The sequence below is a fragment of the Atractosteus spatula genome, chromosome 5 (genome assembly GCF_055471065.1).
Source record: "Atractosteus spatula isolate fAtrSpa1 chromosome 5, fAtrSpa1.hap1, whole genome shotgun sequence".
Classification (NCBI taxonomy): Eukaryota; Metazoa; Chordata; class Actinopteri; order Semionotiformes; family Lepisosteidae; genus Atractosteus; species Atractosteus spatula.
The window spans coordinates 66141983-66161830 of NC_142710.1; the positions used below are offsets into that span (position 1 = coordinate 66141983).

Below are 19848 nucleotides of genomic sequence, written 5' to 3' on the forward strand. Positions count from 1 at the left end.
GAGGATGGCCCCCGCAGGAGAATCGGACTGTGGGAAACGGCGCAAGCAAGCACACAGGACCATGAGGGGGCAAAGCGGAGATCTTCTGTCTTCTAAGAGTGAGCTGGTGGTGTTTTTTCTCACCGGAAACACAAAGGAGGCTGGAGAGAACGAGAGGGACAGGGGGACACCGTCCTCGGCAGCTGTCCAGAGGCCAGTCTCGGCGTAGCTCGTCAGCTCTAATAATACCCTCTTACAGCACGGGGGGGAGGGCAGGGGGAGACTGACTCATCCTCTGGGCCACGATAAAAGGAGGAGTGAGAGCAGCGCTGTCAGTCGTCAGTCGGACTCGGCTCTGCGATCAGCACACATGTCCCAGGTACGCAATGCGGGGTCTCCCCGGTGTTCACGGGGGGCGTCGGCTTTTGTCTTGGGTGGGCTGCTGTTACTCCCACAGTGAGCACAGGAACTGAGCGATGGATGGCGACTGCGTGCAGGAGAGCTGAGACGCGACCGGAGGACTCGCACTTAAATTTAGATCATCGCTGTTCCTTCCTGAGAGCTACTAGACAGATGGTAACGATGCTCCCTGTGGGTGATGTCATGTGCCAGGAGGCTAATGTGGTATGTGTACAGAGCTGTAGAAGCTGGCTGGCAATGCCCAGTGGTACAGGTGTATCAGTGTTTGGGGAGGAGGTGCCAGGTGATGCCCAGTGGTACAGGTGTATCAGTGTTTGGGGAGGAGGTGCCAGGTGATGCCCAGTGGTACAGGTGTATCAGTGTTTGGGGAGGAGGTGCCAGGTGATGCCCAGTGGTACAGGTGTATCAGTGTCTGGGGAAGAGGTGCCAGGTGATGCCCAGTGATACAGGTGTCTGTCTCAGGAGAAGAGGTGTGTTTTTGTATTGGCAGTAATTAACACTGCTGGTGGTGATGGGTTTCCATGGGGGTGCAGAGGACACTGGGGTCCGCGGGTGAACAGGTTCCCTCTTCTGCACTGGGCTGTCTGGCGCAGTGAGCTGGGGTGTAACTCGGAGGGAAAGGCACTACAAAGGAGCACACCTGTCCTACAGTGAGCTCTGGCCTGGGAGCAGACTGCAGGGTCTGGGAAGTGGGGGGCCAGGCGCTCCCCCAGGACGGAGCGGCGCAGGCGCAGTGCGGTAACCCGGCCATGTGGGTGGTCTCGCCCCCCAGCCCGAGGAAGTGAAGAAGAAGAAGCGGCCGGCGATGAAGGAGGAGGACCTGAAGGGGGCGCGGAGCAAGCTGGGGCTGAAGGGGGAGGTCAAGTCCAAGACCTACGAGGTGATGATGGAGTGCGGTGAGTGTCACGGGACGGCCCAGGCGCCGGGGCGGCTCTGCGTGGTGACGCTCAGGCCCGGAGGAGCACAGTCGTGTCTTAGTGTCATTAGGGGCCGGGGCAGGTTCGCTAGCCCACCCAAACGCGCTCCTTCCTCACTCCTGCAAGGCCTGAGAGCGAGACGGGTCGGTCCGGCCCGGCCAGAGGTGCCAGAGCCGAGTCCTTACCCACGGGGCTGTGCTTCAGTGGCTCGTGGAGCTCTTGGGCGAGACTTACATTCATTTCTATATAGCGCACTAGGACGAAGGTTATAAACCCCTAGTTCACATGAGGCTCTCTCTCTATATATATGGGTTCAAAGGACTTACCATTCCAAACATTTAAAGGTTCTCGGAAGGGTAGTGACGCTGTACAGCAGGCAGCAGGCTCGGAGGAGGAGGAGAGGGGAGAGAGACAGACAGCAGTGTGGGAAAGCGCTGCAGGCTGAGCCAGCCCTCAGGCCCAGCTGCTCATTCCTCAGAGCCTCTGAATTTCCACTCCTTCTATAGGGAGAGAGAGCCGGTCCTCCCCAGGACACTGTCCCAGGCTGCTCGTGACGGGGCTCGCTGACGCCCTCTGGCTTCTCTCCCAGCCTGCTGCGCCACAGCGCTCGCGCGGGGGACAGGGGTGAGACTGCAGGCTGGCACGGCTCGGAGTTTGCCGGTGTTCCTGTAGGACAAAGGCTGTCGTGGCCCCTGTGAAATTCCACTTCTGTTTTGGTGCTGTCGCAGTTCTCCACAGCCCCGAAACCCCCCGCCGAGGGCCACAGCCTGGGCACCAAGGGATCACGGGGGCAGGGACTGACTCAGGGGAGCTGCCCGGCGATGCAGTCTGCCAGCACCCACTAGGGGGCGCACAAGTGACGAGGCCGCGTGGGGTGGGTGCGGCAGGAACAGGGACACAGGATCTCACAGAGGAGCCAGGGCAGGACTCGGCTGTGGCAGACAGAGCCCCTGCGAAGTCCAGCGGATGTTTTTCAGCTCGGACTCTCCTCTGCTCTCCCTTGCCATGCTCCTCGTTCGAGGGGTGACTGGTCACGGGTGCGAGTGGCGAGAGTGGAGGCTGGCACTGGCGCGCCCTCCTGACTGCGCTGACCGCTGTCGTTTCAGAGCGAGCGGGCAAGACGGCGCCTTCTGTGTTCAGCGGCGTGCGGACGGGAACGGAGACCGTGTTCGACAAGCCGAAGGAGCAGCCGCCCAAGAGCGTCTTCGGGAAGTAGGGCGGCGCCGGGCGCCCCGCACCCCGCGCCACCGGCCCCTTCCTGCCTTCGGACCCGCGCCAGCCTGGCCCCGGGATGGGTGCGCCGGCGCCTGCCCGTCTCTCTGCCGCGGGGGGTGTGACTGAGCCGCCAGCTCCGCCTGCCGCGCCTCTGCTCGGGTTCGAATGAGCTGGCCGTCACACAGCCCCTTCCAAGCTGATTCCTGACGTGTGCCGGAGAGGAGCGGGGCAGGAGGGCTGGGCTGTGTCCCGCAGCCGGCAGGAGAGCAGGCCAGGCTTTCGGGAAAACTCCCCCCCCAGGGGAGCCGTCTGCCCTGGGGTCCGTTCTCCTGCGTGACTAGAATTGCAAAAATGATCAGATTGCTGGGTTTTTCCCCGAATAATATGGACAACCTTGCTTGGGGCAAAAAGCTTTGAACATCTGCTGGCGGCAGAGTCACCCCACCCTGACGCAGAGACGGTGTGCGCCTGTCTGCGTGAATCAAGACCGCTCGTGTGCGGATCTGTTGTGCTGCAGATCTCATCCTCTCTGTCCTCATCAAGATGCTTCTTTTGTGAATAAACGAGTTTTCGGAAACCGCAGGCTCTGGGTTCTTCTGTGCTGGTCAGGGTGGCGTTCACTGCACTTGTCCGGACAGACACGCGCCCCGGCCTGGGTCAGGAGGCAGGGAGAGCTCTGCGCTCCGGGCGCAGGGAACTGACAGGCTGGGGTTCTGGTCCCGGGTCCGAGGCTCATCAGCCCGGGGAGGGAGAGAGGGGATGGCGAGGTCAGGGGTCAGAGGACACCCTGCTTGTGTGTGTGGTGACCAGTGTGGCACCTCCCTGGACTCGGGGTATTGTGACTGGGGGGAGGCGGGAGAGCTGAACACTGAAGGGGTGACTCGGGGCCCCCAGTTCTCTGAGTGCCCCCCCTTATGCAAGAGCGAACCCCAGGGGTGAGACGCCCATCCACTCCGGCCCGAGAGGCTTAATCAGCCGCTGGTGATCGTCGGCTGAATGTCCCTGCGGTCTGTCTTGCCGACACATAAATAGCGGAAGGGTCTGTTTCTGGAGCCTGGCTTAATTTCCTGTTGACGGTCGGGCTGATCGGCAGCTTTGCACAAGGGCACAGGGCTGTCCGTGCCCGATTCCCAGAACAGCACATTCAGCTTCTCCAGCCCCTGCAAATTTCCCTCACGGGATCAAAGAACTATCTATCTAAAGAGTTTTTTTGCTAACAAAATAAAACTGCTCTTTCCCCTACTCGGTGCGTGTGGGTGAACAAACACTAAAGTCTAAGTCGACGTTTTTCGGTAGATCTGCAGATCTCGCCCCGCTGCCCCCCCCGCAGGCTCGCCTCGGTTAAAGAGAAGACTGTTCGATAAAACAAACAGGACCTCCCCGTCACCCCGGCGTCTCCACCCCTGGCCGGGGCACAGAGCTGCGGGGTCGTTGCTCCTATAAAACACGCGCGGCGCCCCCGGTTCCGCACACAGCTCGCCGCCCGTGGCTCGTCAGACAACCAGCAGCTGCACCCTTCCTTCCCAGCCTCGGGCTTCGGTTATCACTTCTCCAGAGAGCGGGACTGAGCGGCGCTGCGGTCCGGCGCGATGTCCAGGTCACTGACCGTCTGCCTCTGCCTGCTCCTGCCCGCGCTGGGGGGCGCCGCGCTTGTGGCGGCGGGGGACGCGCGTTCCCAGGTAAGACCCGAGCTCGACCCCGCGCCCCCGAGATTCCCCGCTGCGCACCCCAAAAAAAAAACAACAGGCTGTTTTCAAGGGAAACGTGTAATGCTATCAGGTGTTTCTTTTACTTTTCTTTTGGGTTTGTCTTCCTGGTCCTCACCGCCTGCGGTCCTAATTCCCTGCGACAGGCGGCGTCTGCAGACCCGCTGGCCAGGCTGTTGAAGGTACGGCTGCCCCCCTCACGCCGCGACAAGAGCGCTCTTATAGCACGGAGCGCCCGGCGCAGCCTGTGCCAGCAGCACACGGCACCAGGAGGGAAGTGAATAGGCCATTCATCTCGCGAAGAGCAGCGCTCCCGTCCAGATTAACCCACATCCTGCAAGGTCCCCTCAGGGCAAGACGGAAAACCCTGAGAAACAGCTGCAGTGAAGGTTGTTTTCTATTTCATACTCTCCCTGGCTGGGCTGAGCTGGCCAGTCCTGTGCCCCAGCAGGAAGGGGGGGTGCTGCTATCACAGGCACTGCACTGGCCAGCCCAGCAGGCAGGGGGCGCTCTGGTTGCCCCAGACCCGGGCCCAGGGAGACTGAAGTAGCATATCTAAGCAGAAGAAACGAGTAGAAGCTTTTTAATATGTTTGCCAGGAGAGGGTCATTGCGCAACTCCACTAACATCAAACTGCAGAGGACCTGTTTGGACTGTGGAGCCGCTGGGCTGTTTTGTAAGACCCCTGTCCCTGATTCTGTTTGTTTTGCAGAAGAGGAATGCTGACGACGCGGTGAGTCTGGCCCCGGGGACTCAGAGCTGTCGCCCCTCTGGGACCCGAGTCGGCGCCCAGCGGCCTGCAGGAGGGGTGCCGTCTTCCTGGGCGCTGGGAAGGTGCAGGGGGGGCTGTACAGCAGTCCGCAATAAATGTTGCGAAAAGCCAGCAGGAACGTTTGTTAGTCTTTACGGTCTGGCCACAGTGTAGCTCAAACCCTGCTGATACGCTCGCGTAGTTTAAACCGCTTCTGCGGTGTGAGCTGGGCCTGTCGGGGTCCAGGGTTAGAACCTGGGTGAAGGGCTGTGTGCGCTGTGCTCTCCCGGCTGCAGGGGCAGTCCGATATCGAGGTCTACAGCGTGAAGATCGACTGCAAGGTGACGTCGCGCTTCGCCCACACCGTCATGACCAGCCGCGCCGTCAACCGCGCCAACGTTTCCAGAGAGGCCGTGTTTGATGTGGAGCTGCCCAAGACCGCCTTCATCACCAACTTCAGCATGTGGGTGCCTCATCCTCACCCTCACCTCCAAAACAACACGAGGAAAACTAGTCAGTGACTGAGTGGACCTGTCAGTGAGCCAGTCAGTGACTCAGTGAACCAGTCAGTGTGTCAGTGAACCAGTCAGTGTGTCAGTGAGTCAGTCAGTGTGTCAGTGAACCAGTCAGTGTGTCAGTGAGTCAGTCAGTGTGTCAGTGAACCAGTCAGTGTGTCAGTGAATCAGTCAGTGTGTCAGTGAACCAGTCAGTGTGTCAGTGAACCAGTCAGTGTCAGTGAATCAGTCAGTGTGTCAGTGAGTCAGTCAGTGACTGAGTGAACCAGTCAGTGTGTCAGTGAACCAGTCAGTGTGTCAGTGAGTCAGTTAGTGTTGCAATGAGTCAGTGAACCACTAAGTGTGGCAGAAAACCAGTCAGTAGGAAAAACACTACTCCTTGTCTCTTAGAGTTGTCTGTTCAAGAGAACATTTTCCATATTTCCACATTTTTCAGCAACTATATCACTCTGTACCTCACAACTGGCTCACAGTGAGCCATTTACACTTCAGCTCACACTGGAGCTTAGCAGGTGCGAGCCTGGCCAGTACCTGGAGGGGAGACTCCTGGGAAAGCTGAGGCTGCTGCTGGAAGAGGTGTTAGTGGGGCCAGCAAGGGGCGCTCACCCTGCGGTCTGTGTGGGTCCTAATGCCCCAATATAGTGACGGGGACACTATTCTGTAAAAATGACGCTGTCCTTCGGATGAGAAGTAAAACCGAGGTCCTGACTCTCTGTGGTCATTAAAAATCCCAGGGTGTTTCTCGAAAAGAGTAGTGGTGTTACCCCAGTGACCTGGCCAAATTTCCTCCTGGCCTTTACCAGTCATGACCTCCTAATAACCCCCCTCTCTGAACTGGCTTCATCACTCTGCTCTCCTCCCCACTGAGAGCTGGTGTGTGGGGAGCAGACTGGAGCATCATCCAGGTGGGGCTGCACACTGGTGGGGGTGGAGGGGATCCCCATGACCTGTGAAGCGCTGTGAGTGGTGTCCAGAAAGGCGCTATAGAAGAATAAGGAATTCATTAATATTATTGTTGAGGATTGGAAGGGAGGAGTGGGTTCTATCAGCACGCTGCCTGTACAGTGCTGTGAGTGGGGTGTCCAGCAGGGCGCTATAGGGGTGTGAGGGAGTATATTGCTGTGCTCTGTGTGCTGCAGGGTGATCGACGGGGTGACCTATGTGGGCCAGGTGAAGGAGAAGGAGCAGGCCAAGCAGCAGTACCAGAAGGCCGTGTCCCAGGGGCAGAGCGCTGGCCTGGTCAGGTGGGGTTCCCAACCGCAGCTCTGTTCCACTCTACACACTGGCGCAGCTGTGTCTGAGAGGGATCGCGAGTGATCTGTCGTGTCTGATCTGTCGGGAGTGATCTATTGTGTATGATCTGTCTGTGCAATCTGTTGAGAGTGATCTGTTATGTGTGATCTGCTCTGTGTGATCTTCTTGTGCAATCTGTTGTGTGTGGTCTGTTGAGAGCAATCTGTTGTGAGTGATCTGTTGTGAGTGATCTATCATGTGTGATCTGTTTTGTTGGAAGATGGGGACTCAGGGTGCACTGTGGGTGACAGGGCTGTTATGCTGTGGAAGTTTGAGTTGCACTTGATACAGACAGGCTGAATTTTTATAACTTACCGAAAAGCCCGGTGTCTTTTGAACCCGGCTCTTATGTCATGAAAGCGCTGTGTTTTATGTGTGCATGGGCCATGTGGAGGGAGTCGAGTGTGTGCCATGTGCAGTGTGCAGCATGCAGTGTGCCGCGTGCAGTGTGATATATGCTGCGTGCAGTGTGCAGCGTGCAGTGTGCAGTGTGATATATGCTGCGTGCAGTGTGCTGCGTGCAGTGTGATATATGCTGCGTGCAGTGTGATATATGCTGCGTACAGCGTGCAGTGCACTGTGCTGCTGTCGAGGCGCTACGCTGGAACAGCCTGCTGTTGCTGTGCCGTTGCTCAGGGCGTCGGGGCGGAAGATGGAGAAGTTCTCGGTGTCGGTGAACATCGCGGCGGCCAGCAAGGTGACCTTCGAGCTGACCTACGAGGAGCTGCTGAAGCGCAACCTGGGGAAGTACGAGCTGCTGATCCGGGTCCGACCCAAACAGCTGGTGCAGCACTTCGAGGTCAGGACAGCACTCTGCGGAACCACTCAGCACTGACGCAGACACACACTGACATTAACGCACAAACTTGCACTCATTTGTCATTTATGATGAGCTGTGTTCTCCCCTTGTAACCCCCTAGTGTGAGCCACCCTAAAGGTCTCTGACCGGTGAGATAGTGTGAACACCCCGTCTGGCAGATAGAATCTGCACGTGTGCGTAAGCATGCAGATCTGCGCAGGCACACGCACCCAGCTCCCTGACAGAAGCCCTGTCTGTTCTCTGCCCTGCAGATCATGGCCGAGCTCTACGAGCCCCAGGGCATCGCCTTCCTGGAAGCCAACGGCACTTTCATCACCAACGACCTGCTCCCCCTGGTGAAGACGACCATCACTGGGAACAAGGCAGGGCTGCGTGTCCATTCTCGGCAGTAATAGCCCAGTAGCATGAGGAGCACGTAAAGGCTGACTGCGCACTGAAAGACAGGCAGGAGAAGCACAGCTTCCTCAGGTGTGAGCAGTGTGCTCACAGCTGGACCTGTAGCAGGTGCTGGACTAGCAGCAGAGCCAGCAGGGATGACGGTACCGGTGCCGGACTAGCAGCAGAGCCAGCAGGGATGACGGCACCAGTGTAATAATGGCAGCAGAGCCAGCAGGGATGACAGCACCAGTGTAATAATGGCAGCAGAGCCAGCAGGGATGACGGTACCGGTGCCGGACTAGCAGCAGAGCCAGCAGGGATGACGGCACCAGTGTAATAATGGCAGCAGCAGTAGTGGCAACAGGAGCCTTATTAACTGTAGCAGAAGTGGAGGGAGCAGGAGCTGCTGGTGTTCTCTCTTAGGAACACAGATCCCACTGCCCTCTGGACAGAGGACTTGTCCAGGGTCTGCCTGACCTGTTCGGACCCTGCCCTGTGTCCTGAGGGGCACTAAGTGATCCCTGCTGCCCTCCTGCCCCCCGCAGGCGCGAGTGTCCTTCTCTCCCGGGCTGGAGCAGCAGCGGACCTGTGTGGGCTGCCCCTCCACGCGCATTGAGGGCGATTTCTTCATCACCTACGACGTCAACCGGGAGAAGGACATTGGGGACATCCAGGTGAGGGGGGACTCTGCAGCAGGACAGCGTGGGGGGTGTGTGTCCCATAGTGACAGGAGTTCAGGGGATGTGTGTGTGTCCCACAGTGACAGGAGTTCAGGTTGTGTGTGTCCCACAGTGACAGGAGTTCAGGGGATGTGTGTGTGTCCCACAGTGACAGGAGTTCAGGGTGTGTGTGTCCCACAGTGACAGGAGTTCAGGGGGCGTGTGTGTCCCACAGTGACAGGAGTTCAGGGGATGTGTGTGTGTCCCACAGTGACAGGAGTTCAGGGGGTGTGTGTGTCCCACAGTGACAGGAGTTCAGGGTCGGGTGTAGGAGCTCTGCGCAGGGTGCCTCAGGGCGTGTGCTCTGTGCTCAGGGGATCCCCTCTCTCCGCAGATCGTGAATGGGTACTTTGTGCACTTCTTCGCTCCGACCAACCTGCAGCGTGTGCCCAAGAACGTGGTGTTCGTGATCGACGAGAGTGGGTCCATGTGGGGCAGGAAGATCGAGCAGGTGAGCAGCAGGTGCAGCACTAGTTACTGCAGTTAGAGTACTAGCCATAGGAGTTATAGTAGTAGCTATCAGCTATCATACTATGTACTAGTTATTGTAGTTAGAATACTAGTTATAATGCTAGGTATAGGTAGTTTTAGTACTAGTTATAGTAGTTATCTTGCTATTTACAGTAATTATAGTACCAGTTATAGTTCTTACAGTACTAGTTAAAATACTTATAATGCTAATTATAGAACTTGCTCTACTAGTTATAGTACTATTTATAATATTTACAGTACTAGTTGCAATGGTTATAGATTATTTACATTACTAATAACACTCATTTTAGTACTCATTATAGTACCTAGTACATGCTAGAGTAGTTAAAGTACAAGTTACAGTAGTAATGGTACTAGTTATAGTAGTTATAGTACTAGCTTTAGTTAGTAACAGTAGTTACATTACTAGTTACAGTAGTTATAGTGCTAGTTAATTTATTCATCTTCTGTCCAGGTTCATATCAGGTGAAACTGATCAGCAGTCACCTCTGTCCTCAGTGGAACACCAAGATGATTCTTCCAGTCCTGCTCCTGGGGGGATAGAAATGTCAGCCTGGCGCACACTAAACTTTCAAGCGAAGATTTATTTAGTCATCTAGTCGTTGCTAAATAACATTCTCTGCAAAATACCAGGTCCTTTCCTGACAACCCTGCACTCCATGCAGTGGTGCTCCATAAATCCCTGGTGGAGACGTTTTCTCTCTCAGACACTGACAGGCTGTGAGATCTGGAAGAGCTCCTCTGGGAATTTGGGAAAAGTAGTCGTGTAGGTTCTTCCCAGTGGGACAGATCCGGGAATCGGTAAGACTTCCGGCCCCCAGAACCCCGCGAGATTTTTTCAGCCAGCTGCAGGGCCTGACCGCGATGCTGCCGCTCTCTGCAGACCCGAGAAGCCCTGCACGCCATCCTGAACGACATCCAGGAGGAAGACTACTTCGCCCTCCTCGCCTTCGACGACCAGCTCCGCAAGTGGAAGCCCTCGCTGACCAAGGCCACCCCCGAGAGCCTGCAGGAGGCCAAGCACTTCGTGGGGACCATCCAGGCCCGCGGAGGTGAGGCGGCCGACCCCACCGCGGTCATGCTGGTGACAGGAACAATCCGGATTTTAAAACACGTTACATGTTGAACTGGAGCATAGAAAAAATGTTCCGATGAGGAATAATGAATCTGCGGTGGACTAAAACGACCACAATTGTCAGGCGTGCAGCTGCAGTGTTTATTTTAGCGCCGGAAGGGGTACGTGAGCAGGTGTGTCTTGTGCACTGGGCTCCCAGCGGGCCCAGAGCCCGGTCATGAGCCGCTGCTCTCTGGGACTGTCCCGGATGCGTGCAGCGCTCCAGTCTGGACTCTGTGCTGTGCTCCCCCAGGCACCGACATCAACTGGAGCGTGCTGGAGGCCGTGAAGATGCTGAAGGAGGACCGCGCCAACCACACGCTGCCCGAGAGGAGCGTCTCACTCATCATCCTGCTGACCGATGGGCAGCCCGCCTCAGGTGAGCGGCCCACCCACCCGCGGGCACAGCGCGTCCAGCATCGCCGCCGAACCTGCAGGTCCTGGCAGAACAGTGCAGCACTGTCAACACCAAGTGCCCCAAGCCCTGACTGGGTCAGGTTCTGGCTGCCCCGGGCCCTGACTGGGTCAGGTTCTGGCTGCCCCGAGCCCTGACTGCGTCAGGTTCTGGCTGCTCTGAGCCCTGACTGGGGCAAGTTCTGGCTGCCCCAAGCCTCAACTGGATCACGTTCTGATTGCCCTGAGCTCTTACTGGATCGAGCCCTGACTGGGTCGAATTCTGACCGTGTCTCGTTGTGACTGCTCCAAGCCCTGAGTAGGTCCAGTTCTGAGTGTGCTGTGTCCTAAATGGGTCAAGACATGACTGTCTCAAGTTCTAACCACCCCAAACCCCAAATGGGTCAAGATCTGGCTGCCCTGAGCCCTGACTGGGTCAGGTTCTGACTGCCCCGAGCCCTGACTGGGTCAGGTTCTGACCCGGTCTAGTTGTGACTGCCTCGAGTTCTGACCACACCACACCACAAATGGGTTGAGCTCTGGCTGCCCCAAGTCTCTGCTGGAGCGCTGCATGTTCTGGCAGTTCTGACGGGCTTCCTGTGGGTCTGGGCTGCGGGCTTGGGTTCATCAAAATGATGGGGTACACTCCTGCACCCTCATATCTCACTCTTACATTTTATCGGCTTGCTTGCTTTCTGTGGGGCTTATGTTTTTGCTGAGGTAGACGACGTGGGGGGAGGTGTCCCAGGGGAAAATTTGGTGAGACAGATAAAAATTGGGAAGGGGGGCGTCGTCACCAGGGTGAGGCGCTCTAACGCTCCAGTGCTGCAGAACCCGAGGTGATGCCTGAGAGCACGCCGAGAATACCTGTCAGCGTGAGCGTGTCGTCAGTACGCCGAGTCACGTCCTGCTTGTTTCCTGGGAAAGGCGTCACAGACCCTGTGAAAATCCAGGAAAATGCCCGGAATGCCATTGGAGGGGACATGACGCTGTACTGCCTGGGATTCGGATACAATGTGGATTACAACTTCCTGCACAAACTGGCTTCCGAGAACAACGGCGTCGCCAGGAGGATCTACGAGGATTCGGACGCTGCGCTGCAGCTCCAGGTACTCCGCCCAAGCAGCCGGACAGTGTGGCCAGTGTGAGCACCGCGCAGTCCGCGATCTCACTGCTGGGCTCACTGTCAGACACACCCGCTGACAGACAGTGACAGTAATTGGGGTAGGAGTCACAGAGCTGTGCGCTGAGCTGCCTCCATCCCTCCTGATCGTGTGTGTGCGTGCGTGCGCATGCGTGTGTGCCCACAGGGCTTCTACACAGAGGTGGCCAACCCCCTGCTGTGGGGGATCGAGATGCAGTACCCCGAGAACTCTGTGGACTCCCTGACAGACAGCTCCTTCAAGCAGCTGTACCAGGGCTCGGAGATCGTGGTGGCCGGACACATTTCCGACAACAGCCTGGACTTCTTCCCGGTGGAGGTGAAGGCGCAGGGGGTAAGTGTGGCCCACATGGTTCCCCCCGTCGTGCCCCGTGAAACAGGAGGGGCAGAGTTTCGCTGAGGAGGTGGAGCCCTGCTCTGGGTCTGCAGCTCATTCTCAAGCTCTTGCGCTACAGATAAGAAAGGGGTCAGAATTAGCAGCTTTGGGGTCTCTCAGCTTTGAGTGACACAGTAGTGACCCTCCAGTCTGTGAGTTGTGAGAGACGCAGTCACCCCCAGTCTGTGAGCTGTGAGAGACACTGTGACCCCCAGTCTGTGAGCTGTGAGAGACACTGTGACCCCCAGTCTGTGAGCTGTGACCCCCAGTCTGTGAGCTGTGAGAGACACAGTGACCCCCAGTCTGTGAGCTGTGAGAGACACTGTGACCCCCAGTCTGTGAGCTGTGACCCCCAGTCTGTGAGCTGTGAGAGACACAGTGACCCCCAGTCTGTGAGCTGTGAGAGACACAGTGACCCCCAGGCTGTGAGCTGTGAGTGAGACAGTGACCCCCAGGCTGTGAGCTGTGAGAGACCTCAGCAGGGGTCAGGTCTGTCCTCCTGTGTGCTGTGGGCTCTGTGGGCGGCGGGTTGGGAGAGGGTACCGTGGCTGTGGCACCAGGCCGTGACCCGCCTGTCTGCCCGTGCAGCTGGAGAAGGAGCTGCACCTGCAGAGCCAGTCCAGTGTGCAGGAGAGACTGGAGGCCTCCAAGGAGCAGCAGTATATCTTCGGGGAGTTCACCGAGCGCCTGTGGGCGTACCTCACCATCCAGCAGCTGCTTAATAAGAGGTCAGACCCAGACTCCACCTGCTGTACACACAGTGTACACACACAGCAGACACACACAGCAGATACACTGTATATACACACTATACACACAGCAGACACACAGGGTACACACAGCAGACACACAGTATACACACAGTATGTACACACAATGTACACATACAGTAGCATATATACTAACAGTATACACATTGTATATACACTATACACACAGTACACATATATGGACGGTCAGCCGATAGACGGCGCTCGAGTGGTCCGGGGGTCCGGGCTCGTGGACGGTCAGCCGATAGATAACACTGGACCTCTGACCTGCAGGGGCAGCGGCACACCTGAGGCAAGGTCAAACATGACCGCGCGCGCCCTGGAGCTCTCCCTGCAGTACAGCTTCGTCACGCCCCTCACCTCCATGGTGGTCACCAAGCCACAGGATGACGAGGACAAGGACGCCCTGATAGCCGACAAGCTGACCGAAGGTACGAGCCTGTTTCACCGCTGACCAGGTTACAGTGACCGAAAAACAGTTTCAGATCCAGTTTGGTCCTTGGTATCTATGATAATTGCTGAACCACGGGACTGACCGGCCTCAGACGTTAAAGCCCCCTGGACAGTGGCAGGGACTGATCAACCTGGTCTGAAGGAAGTGTCTTTTGTGCTTTTTTACAGAGGAAAGAGGACAACCCAGACCTCCAGGCTTCAGTAAGGCTTCCTGTTCCCGAGACCAGAGGCTGCTTCTCTCTAGGGCTTGAACCCTCTCTGTGCCCGAGCTGGGTGCAGACTGGGGCTCCTCGGGTCAGCCTGGGGTCGGGGGGTGACCAGATCCACAGGCCTCCAGGTCATGGCCAAAAGAGGGACCTGTGTTCGGGACCACTGCAATGGAATTCGGATTTTTTTTCCTGTCTGTTTCTGTTTTCCAATCAATCAATCAATCAATCAATCAATCAACCAATTAATCAACCAGTCAGTCAGTAGGTCAATCAGTGAGTAAGTCAGTTGGTCAATCATTCAGTCAGACAGTTGATTGGTCAGTCGGCCAGTAAGTCAGTCACTCAGTCAGTAAGTCAGTCGGTCAGTCACTTGGTCACTCGGTTTGTAAGTCGGCCAGTTGGTCAGCCGGTCAGTGCCCAGTTCCGGTGCGCCAGCCTGCCTTGTGACAGCTGTGCTGGGGGAGCCTGCTGAGAGAAGTGGGTGTGTGAGGCAGCTCCATGTGTGTGTGGTGCTGGGGGCTCTGGGGTTGGTGATTCTGGGGCATGTAATCCCTCTGTGCTCCTCACCCTCCCTCCTCTCCCTCCTCTCCCTCCTCCCATTGCAGTGCCGCTCCTGCCCGGCTCATCCCTCACGAGCAGGACCTTTCTGACTGGTAATGACGGGGAGCCAGTGCCAGGCTGGTGTTCTCGTGCCCTGGCACAGGGGTCCCCCGATCCGCCCTGACTTTCACATCCCACCCCTCCGGTGCAAAACGCGGTCATGTGGGAAAGGCAGGAGTCGGGGTTCGAACGAGTCTCCCCAGAAACCCCTTTCCCTTCGCGGGCCAGTGCCACAGAGACGCGTACAAACAATTCTAAAGACAGGACATGGATGTGATCTCCCAGAAGCACCAGGTTTCGGGACCATAGCACCCCACTGCTTTCCGGAAGTGCACAGGCTTTGTAATGCAGGCCTGTAAATCAGAGTCAGCGTCTGTATCTTTACGACACGGTGGCCACCCCCCAGTCGAAGGCCGGTCGTGCCGAGCTGAAGCGCTGGGATAAGGGGGGTCAGTGCCGCTCGACAGACAGGAAGCAGCCTGACACCCCTGTGCTGTTTCTGCTTCCAGGTTACACCGCGTCTCGGGTCCAGAACGTGTACCACACTCTTCCGCCGGTCACCAGTGGTAAGCTGCTCGCCGCCCCGCCTGCCAGGGCGCCCCCAGAGCTGCAGGTTCAGGGGGTGCTCGTGTGAGTGTGTCAGCCGCTCACACTGCTGAGCGCAGGCAGGAAGTGAGGGCTCACCTGCGCTCACCCGGCCTGTGGTTTGTGTCTCCCCAGTGGACGGGGACCCGCATTTCATCATCCGGGTACCCCAGCAGAACGACACCCTGTGTTTCAACATTGACGAGAGGCCAGGGGTCATCTTCAGCCTGGTCAGGGACCCCCTCACAGGTGAGTCCGCGGGCGGGGGCAGACAGGAGGCGCCAGGAAGCTGCCCCCGGGGCTCAGAGGGGGGCTGCTCCAGTCTTGACTCCCTGCCCCTTGTGTGAGAGGCTGTCCTGTCATCTGACTCCTCCCCCCGGTGTGTGAGAGGCTGTCCTGTCATCTGACTCCTCCCCCCGGTGTGTGAGAGGCTGTCCTGTCATCTGACTCCTCCCCCCCTTGTGTGAGAGGCTGTCCTGTCATCTGACTCCTCCCCCCCTTGTGTGAGAGGCTGTCCTGTCATCTGACTCCTCCCCCCGGTGTGTGAGAGGCTGTTCTGTCATCTGACTCCTCCCCCCGGTGTGTGAGAGGCTGTTCTGTCATCTGACTCCTCCCCCCGGTGTGTGAGAGGCTGTTCTGTCATCTGACTCCTCCCCCCCTTGCGTGAGAGGCTGTCCTGTCATCTGACTCCTCCCCCCCTTGTGTGAGAGGCTGTCCTGTCATCTGACTCCTCCCCCCCTTGTGTGAGAGGCTGTCCTGTCATCTGACTCCTCCCCCCGGTGTGTGAGAGGCTGTTCTGTCATCTGACTCCCCCCCCATGTGTGAGGCTGTTCTCTTGTCTGACTCCTCCCCCCGGTGTGTGAGAGGCTGTTCTGTCATCTGACTCCTCCCCCCGGTGTGTGAGAGGCTGTTCTGTCATCTGACTCCTCCCCCCCTTGCGTGAGAGGCTGTCCTGTCATCTGACTCCTCCCCCCCTTGTGTGAGAGGCTGTCCTGTCATCTGACTCCTCCCCCCCTTGTGTGAGAGGCTGTCCTGTCATCTGACTCCTCCCCCCGGTGTGTGAGAGGCTGTTCTGTCATCTGACTCCCCCCCCATGTGTGAGGCTGTTCTCTTGTCTGACTCCCTCCCCCTGTGTGTTGTCTGACTCCGGCCCACAGGCATCACTGTGAACGGGCAGACTATCGGGGACAAGAAGGTTGTCCCCAGCACAAAGGTCAACACGTACTTTGGGAGGTTCGGCATCGTCAGCCGGAGTCTGGGCATCAAGGTGGATGTGACCACTCAGGCCATCCGCGTGTTCCACAACGGGAAAGAAGGGGTTTTCTCCTGGTCTGACACGGTGTCTCTCAAACAGCCCAGGTGAGCTCAGCACAGCTCCTAGAGTGAAGCACAGATCTGTTCAGGGAAGAGTAGGTGTTCCTTCTGGGAGTGTTTTCCCGATCTGGGAACTAAACCAATAAAAAACAGGTGGGGAGCTGCGTCAGCAGGCGTGGGCTGCAAAGGAACAAGTAACAGGTTTATTCCCTGCTGAGAAGAGAAGACAGAGAACAGGTGTGAGAAGGCTCCACGGCCGAAACGTTGTGTTCTCGTTCTTCTTTATTTCAGCATGGAATAAACCTATTACTTGTTCCAATGAAAAAAACAGCTTTGTTGTCAAATCCCAACCTCCAGACATGTAGAGACCGGCTGTGTCTACTGCGCTTGCTTGTGGTCTCCTGGTCCCCACTGGTCCGCTGGTCCCGGAGGAACGTTGTGCTTGTGTTTATCTTGAGCAATATTTGTAAATTGACTTTCGGCTCTTAAGCAGTCAAATTGGATATGCAGTCAGAACCAATCCTATATCGGTTCCCAAGTTTCTGAGCTGTCCTCATTCAAGTGCCTGTAGTGTAAGTGATGAGGCCTGCAGAAGGAATCTGTGTATCTGTGTCCTGGCCACTTCGGGTGTGTCTCATCCAGGGCCCCTCCCAATGTGAGTGTGGCATACACGTGACCACTCCCGCTGTGGGCATGGCATACACGGGGCCCCTCCCACTGTGAGTGTGGCATGGATGGGGCCACTCCCACTGTGAGTGTGGCATACACAGGGCCCCTCCCACTGTGAGTGTGGCATACACAGGGCCCCTCCCACTGTGAGTGTGGCATACACAGGGCCCCTCCCACTGTGGGTGTGGCATACACAGGGCCCCTCCCACTGTGGGTGTGGCATACACAGGGTCCCTCCCACTGCGAGTGTGGCATACACAGGGCCCCTCCCACTGTGGGTGTGGCATACACAGGGTCCCTCCCACTGCGAGTGTGGCATACACGTGACCACTCCCGCTGTGGGCATGGCATACACGGGGCCACTCCCACTGTGAGTGTGGCATACACAGGGCCCCTCCCACTGTGAGTGTGGCATACACAGGGCCCCTCCCACTGTGAGTGTGGCATACACAGGGCCCCTCCCACTGTGAGTGTGGCATACACAGGGCCCCTCCCACTGTGGGTGTGGCATACACAGGGTCCCTCCCACTGCGAGTGTGGCATACACGTGACCACTCCCGCTGTTGGCGTGGCATACACGGGGCCCCTCCCACTGTGAGTGTGGCATGGATGGGGCCACTCCCAATGGGGGCGTGTGTGATGTGGCACCACTCCCACTGTGGGCATGTCTGATAGTGTCATTCCCACCTGTGTCGCTTATCATTTAACTAAGAGCTGTTTAGTGAGAAATAATGTCCAGCACTCTGAGAAGAGGCAAAGTGAAGTTCTGTGCTGGAGCTCTTGAAATGTGTGTTTTTGACACTCGGAACTGACTGAAGAGATAAGTTAAATAAAAGTCTAAGCAAATCAATCTAAGTCATCAATGAGTGCTGGACTGATAGCCTGCAGACACAGTGTTCCTCCGGGATCAGGGGTGCGAACAGTTACTTTGATCAATACAGCTTGAGAATGAGCTGGAACACAGAACTGCCACTCCTCAAGCCAGGAGAAGCATATGATGCCCAAGACAAGCCTGGAGGTGCTCCAGTGTGTTTCTCCTGGCCCTGCTCTGACTGGCTCCCTCGGCCTCTAGCTTTGATCTGCAGGTCAGCAAGGAGAAGAGCCTCACTGTGGCCATGAAGGACTCGGCCACCTTCGTCATCATCCTGCACAGAGTCTGGAAGAAACACCCCTTCCATCGGGACTACCTGGGCTTCTACACCCTGGACAGCCACCTGCTGTCGCCGGCCACCCACGGCCTGCTGGGTAAGGTCCGGGGGCCCTGCCGCCTGCTGGGTCTCTGTCCAGCGCAGCGAGTCCCTGATCAGAACTGCTGTGAGGAGGGGGTCTGGGACAGGATCATTCCTGTGCTCTCAGCAGCTTAAATACTACTACTAATAATACAGGTCTTTGCCCCCTCCCAACCCCCAAGGCCCCAGCTTTAACGATGCCCCTGGCCGAGCAGGCCTGTCCAGGACGGCTCAGAGCCAGAGGACTCTGTGGCCCGTGCAGGGGGAGGCTTTGACCTCCTGCACCCTGGTTTCCTGTGTGAGAGCTCCCCCCCCCTGCTGCCCCCCCCACTCTGATTACACGAGGTCAGAGCACGCAAGCTGCTCCGGCTCAACAGCGCCGCCCTTCTGTCCGCCCCTGCAGGGCAGTTCTACGGCGGCCTGCAGTTCGAGGTCAGCGACGTGCACAGCGGTGAGGCCCTGGACAAGCCTGACGCCACCATGCAGGTGAAGGGGCTGACACTCAGCGTCACCAGGTAAGCGCACACAGAGACCCCCCTCCTTTGCACGCAAGCCCACAAACACACGCACTCCCGCACACCCTCCTTTGCACACCTTGACACACACAAACCTTGTGTGAGCTTGTGTCTGAACTACCCTTGTCACCCTCAAGAGGCGTTTTCTGACTGATACTATGCAGATCTCTCTGGAATCATCGGATATTTTCCTCTGCCCATCCTCTTAATCCTGCACAACCCAGTGCTGCTGGGCTGGGGTCGGCTCGCCAGCACAGGGAGAGGACAGACAGCGGGCTCTCTCCTCTGGCACGCTGCTCTCGGTGTGACAGGAGGGACAGCCAGCGCCCGAGCATATGGGCATGGTGGGGGTGCGGGGGGCGACAGCACCTGGTCAGCTGAGTGCCCCTGTTCAGGACCCTGACTGGCACAGCTGGCTCAGACCGGCCATGCTCGGGCCTCAGGGCTCAGTCTGCACTCTCAGGCGCACAGAGCTCCAGCTGTGTGGGTGCTGCCCTGTTCACTGAACACGTTTCCAGGCCAGGAAACCTGCCTCTCAGTGGCTTAACGACAGACACAAACACAACCCGGGCTCCACTCAGGCAGTTTGTACGCAAAGTTCTTTCTTTTGAAAAAAGATCTGAAAGTGATCGACAAGCCCATATTCTGCAGCGTCAGTAATGGGTCACAGCTCAGGCCCGTTAAGAAAGGCCTGATGGCCCTAAGGGTCAGGGTGAGGGGTCGTGCAGCTCTGCGCCCCTCAGGTATTCGGCACCAGTGTTTCTCCTGTCCCTGCAGAGGCTGGCAGAAGGACTACCGCTGGGACACCAAGCACGGCGAGGAGGTGCCCTGCTGGTTCGTGCACAACAACGGCACGGGGCTGATCGACGGCGCGCACACCGACTACATCGTGTCCGGGATCTTCAAGAGCAGCTGAGCTCTGGGCCGGGCCGGGCCGGGCCGGGCCCGAGGGGAAACGAGCGTGTAGGGCTTCCTTTTCCTTTGCGGATGAGACAACTGCAGTTTTCTTCAAAGCTCCCAATAAAAAAAATGTAGCTGAAAAAGTTCTCTGCTGTGTGAATGTTCTTGACACCTGAGATGAGAGGAAGTACACGCATGCGTGTTCGCTAGCTGGCCTGTTTCCAGCCTCTGGTGATGGGAAACAATCACTGCCCTCCAGCATAGCTGAGCTCTGGTGTTGCCTGTAAGTCCAGCTGGCACCTTCAGCAGAGGAGCAATAGGCCCACCAGTCCTTTCTGTTACACCTGAGTGGAC

At 57.4% G+C, this 19848-nt stretch overlaps 2 protein-coding genes across 2 annotated transcripts; both read left to right on the plus strand.

The window, feature by feature from the left end:
* Positions 1-287: 287 nt before the first annotated feature.
* Positions 288-3108, plus strand: mustn1b (musculoskeletal, embryonic nuclear protein 1b). Its single transcript, XM_088915946.1, has 3 exons — positions 288-358; positions 1172-1295; positions 2423-3108. Exons 1-3 carry the CDS (start codon positions 350-352, stop codon positions 2530-2532), a joined length of 243 nt encoding a protein of 80 aa, XP_088772072.1. The 5' UTR covers positions 288-349; the 3' UTR covers positions 2533-3108.
* Positions 3102-19637, plus strand: LOC148835542 (inter-alpha-trypsin inhibitor heavy chain H3-like). Its single transcript, XM_088915944.1, has 22 exons — positions 3102-4210; positions 4384-4419; positions 4950-4970; positions 5285-5451; positions 6643-6747; positions 7433-7595; positions 7868-7978; positions 8540-8668; positions 9048-9164; positions 10089-10257; positions 10573-10698; positions 11640-11821; positions 12023-12208; positions 12839-12978; positions 13294-13451; positions 13642-13674; positions 14792-14848; positions 15003-15116; positions 16025-16226; positions 17923-18095; positions 18483-18594; positions 19372-19637. The coding sequence occupies exons 1-22, from the start codon at positions 4121-4123 to the stop codon at positions 19508-19510; spliced, it is 2730 nt and encodes a 909-aa protein (XP_088772070.1). The 5' UTR covers positions 3102-4120; the 3' UTR covers positions 19511-19637.
* Positions 19638-19848: the final 211 nt, after the last annotated feature.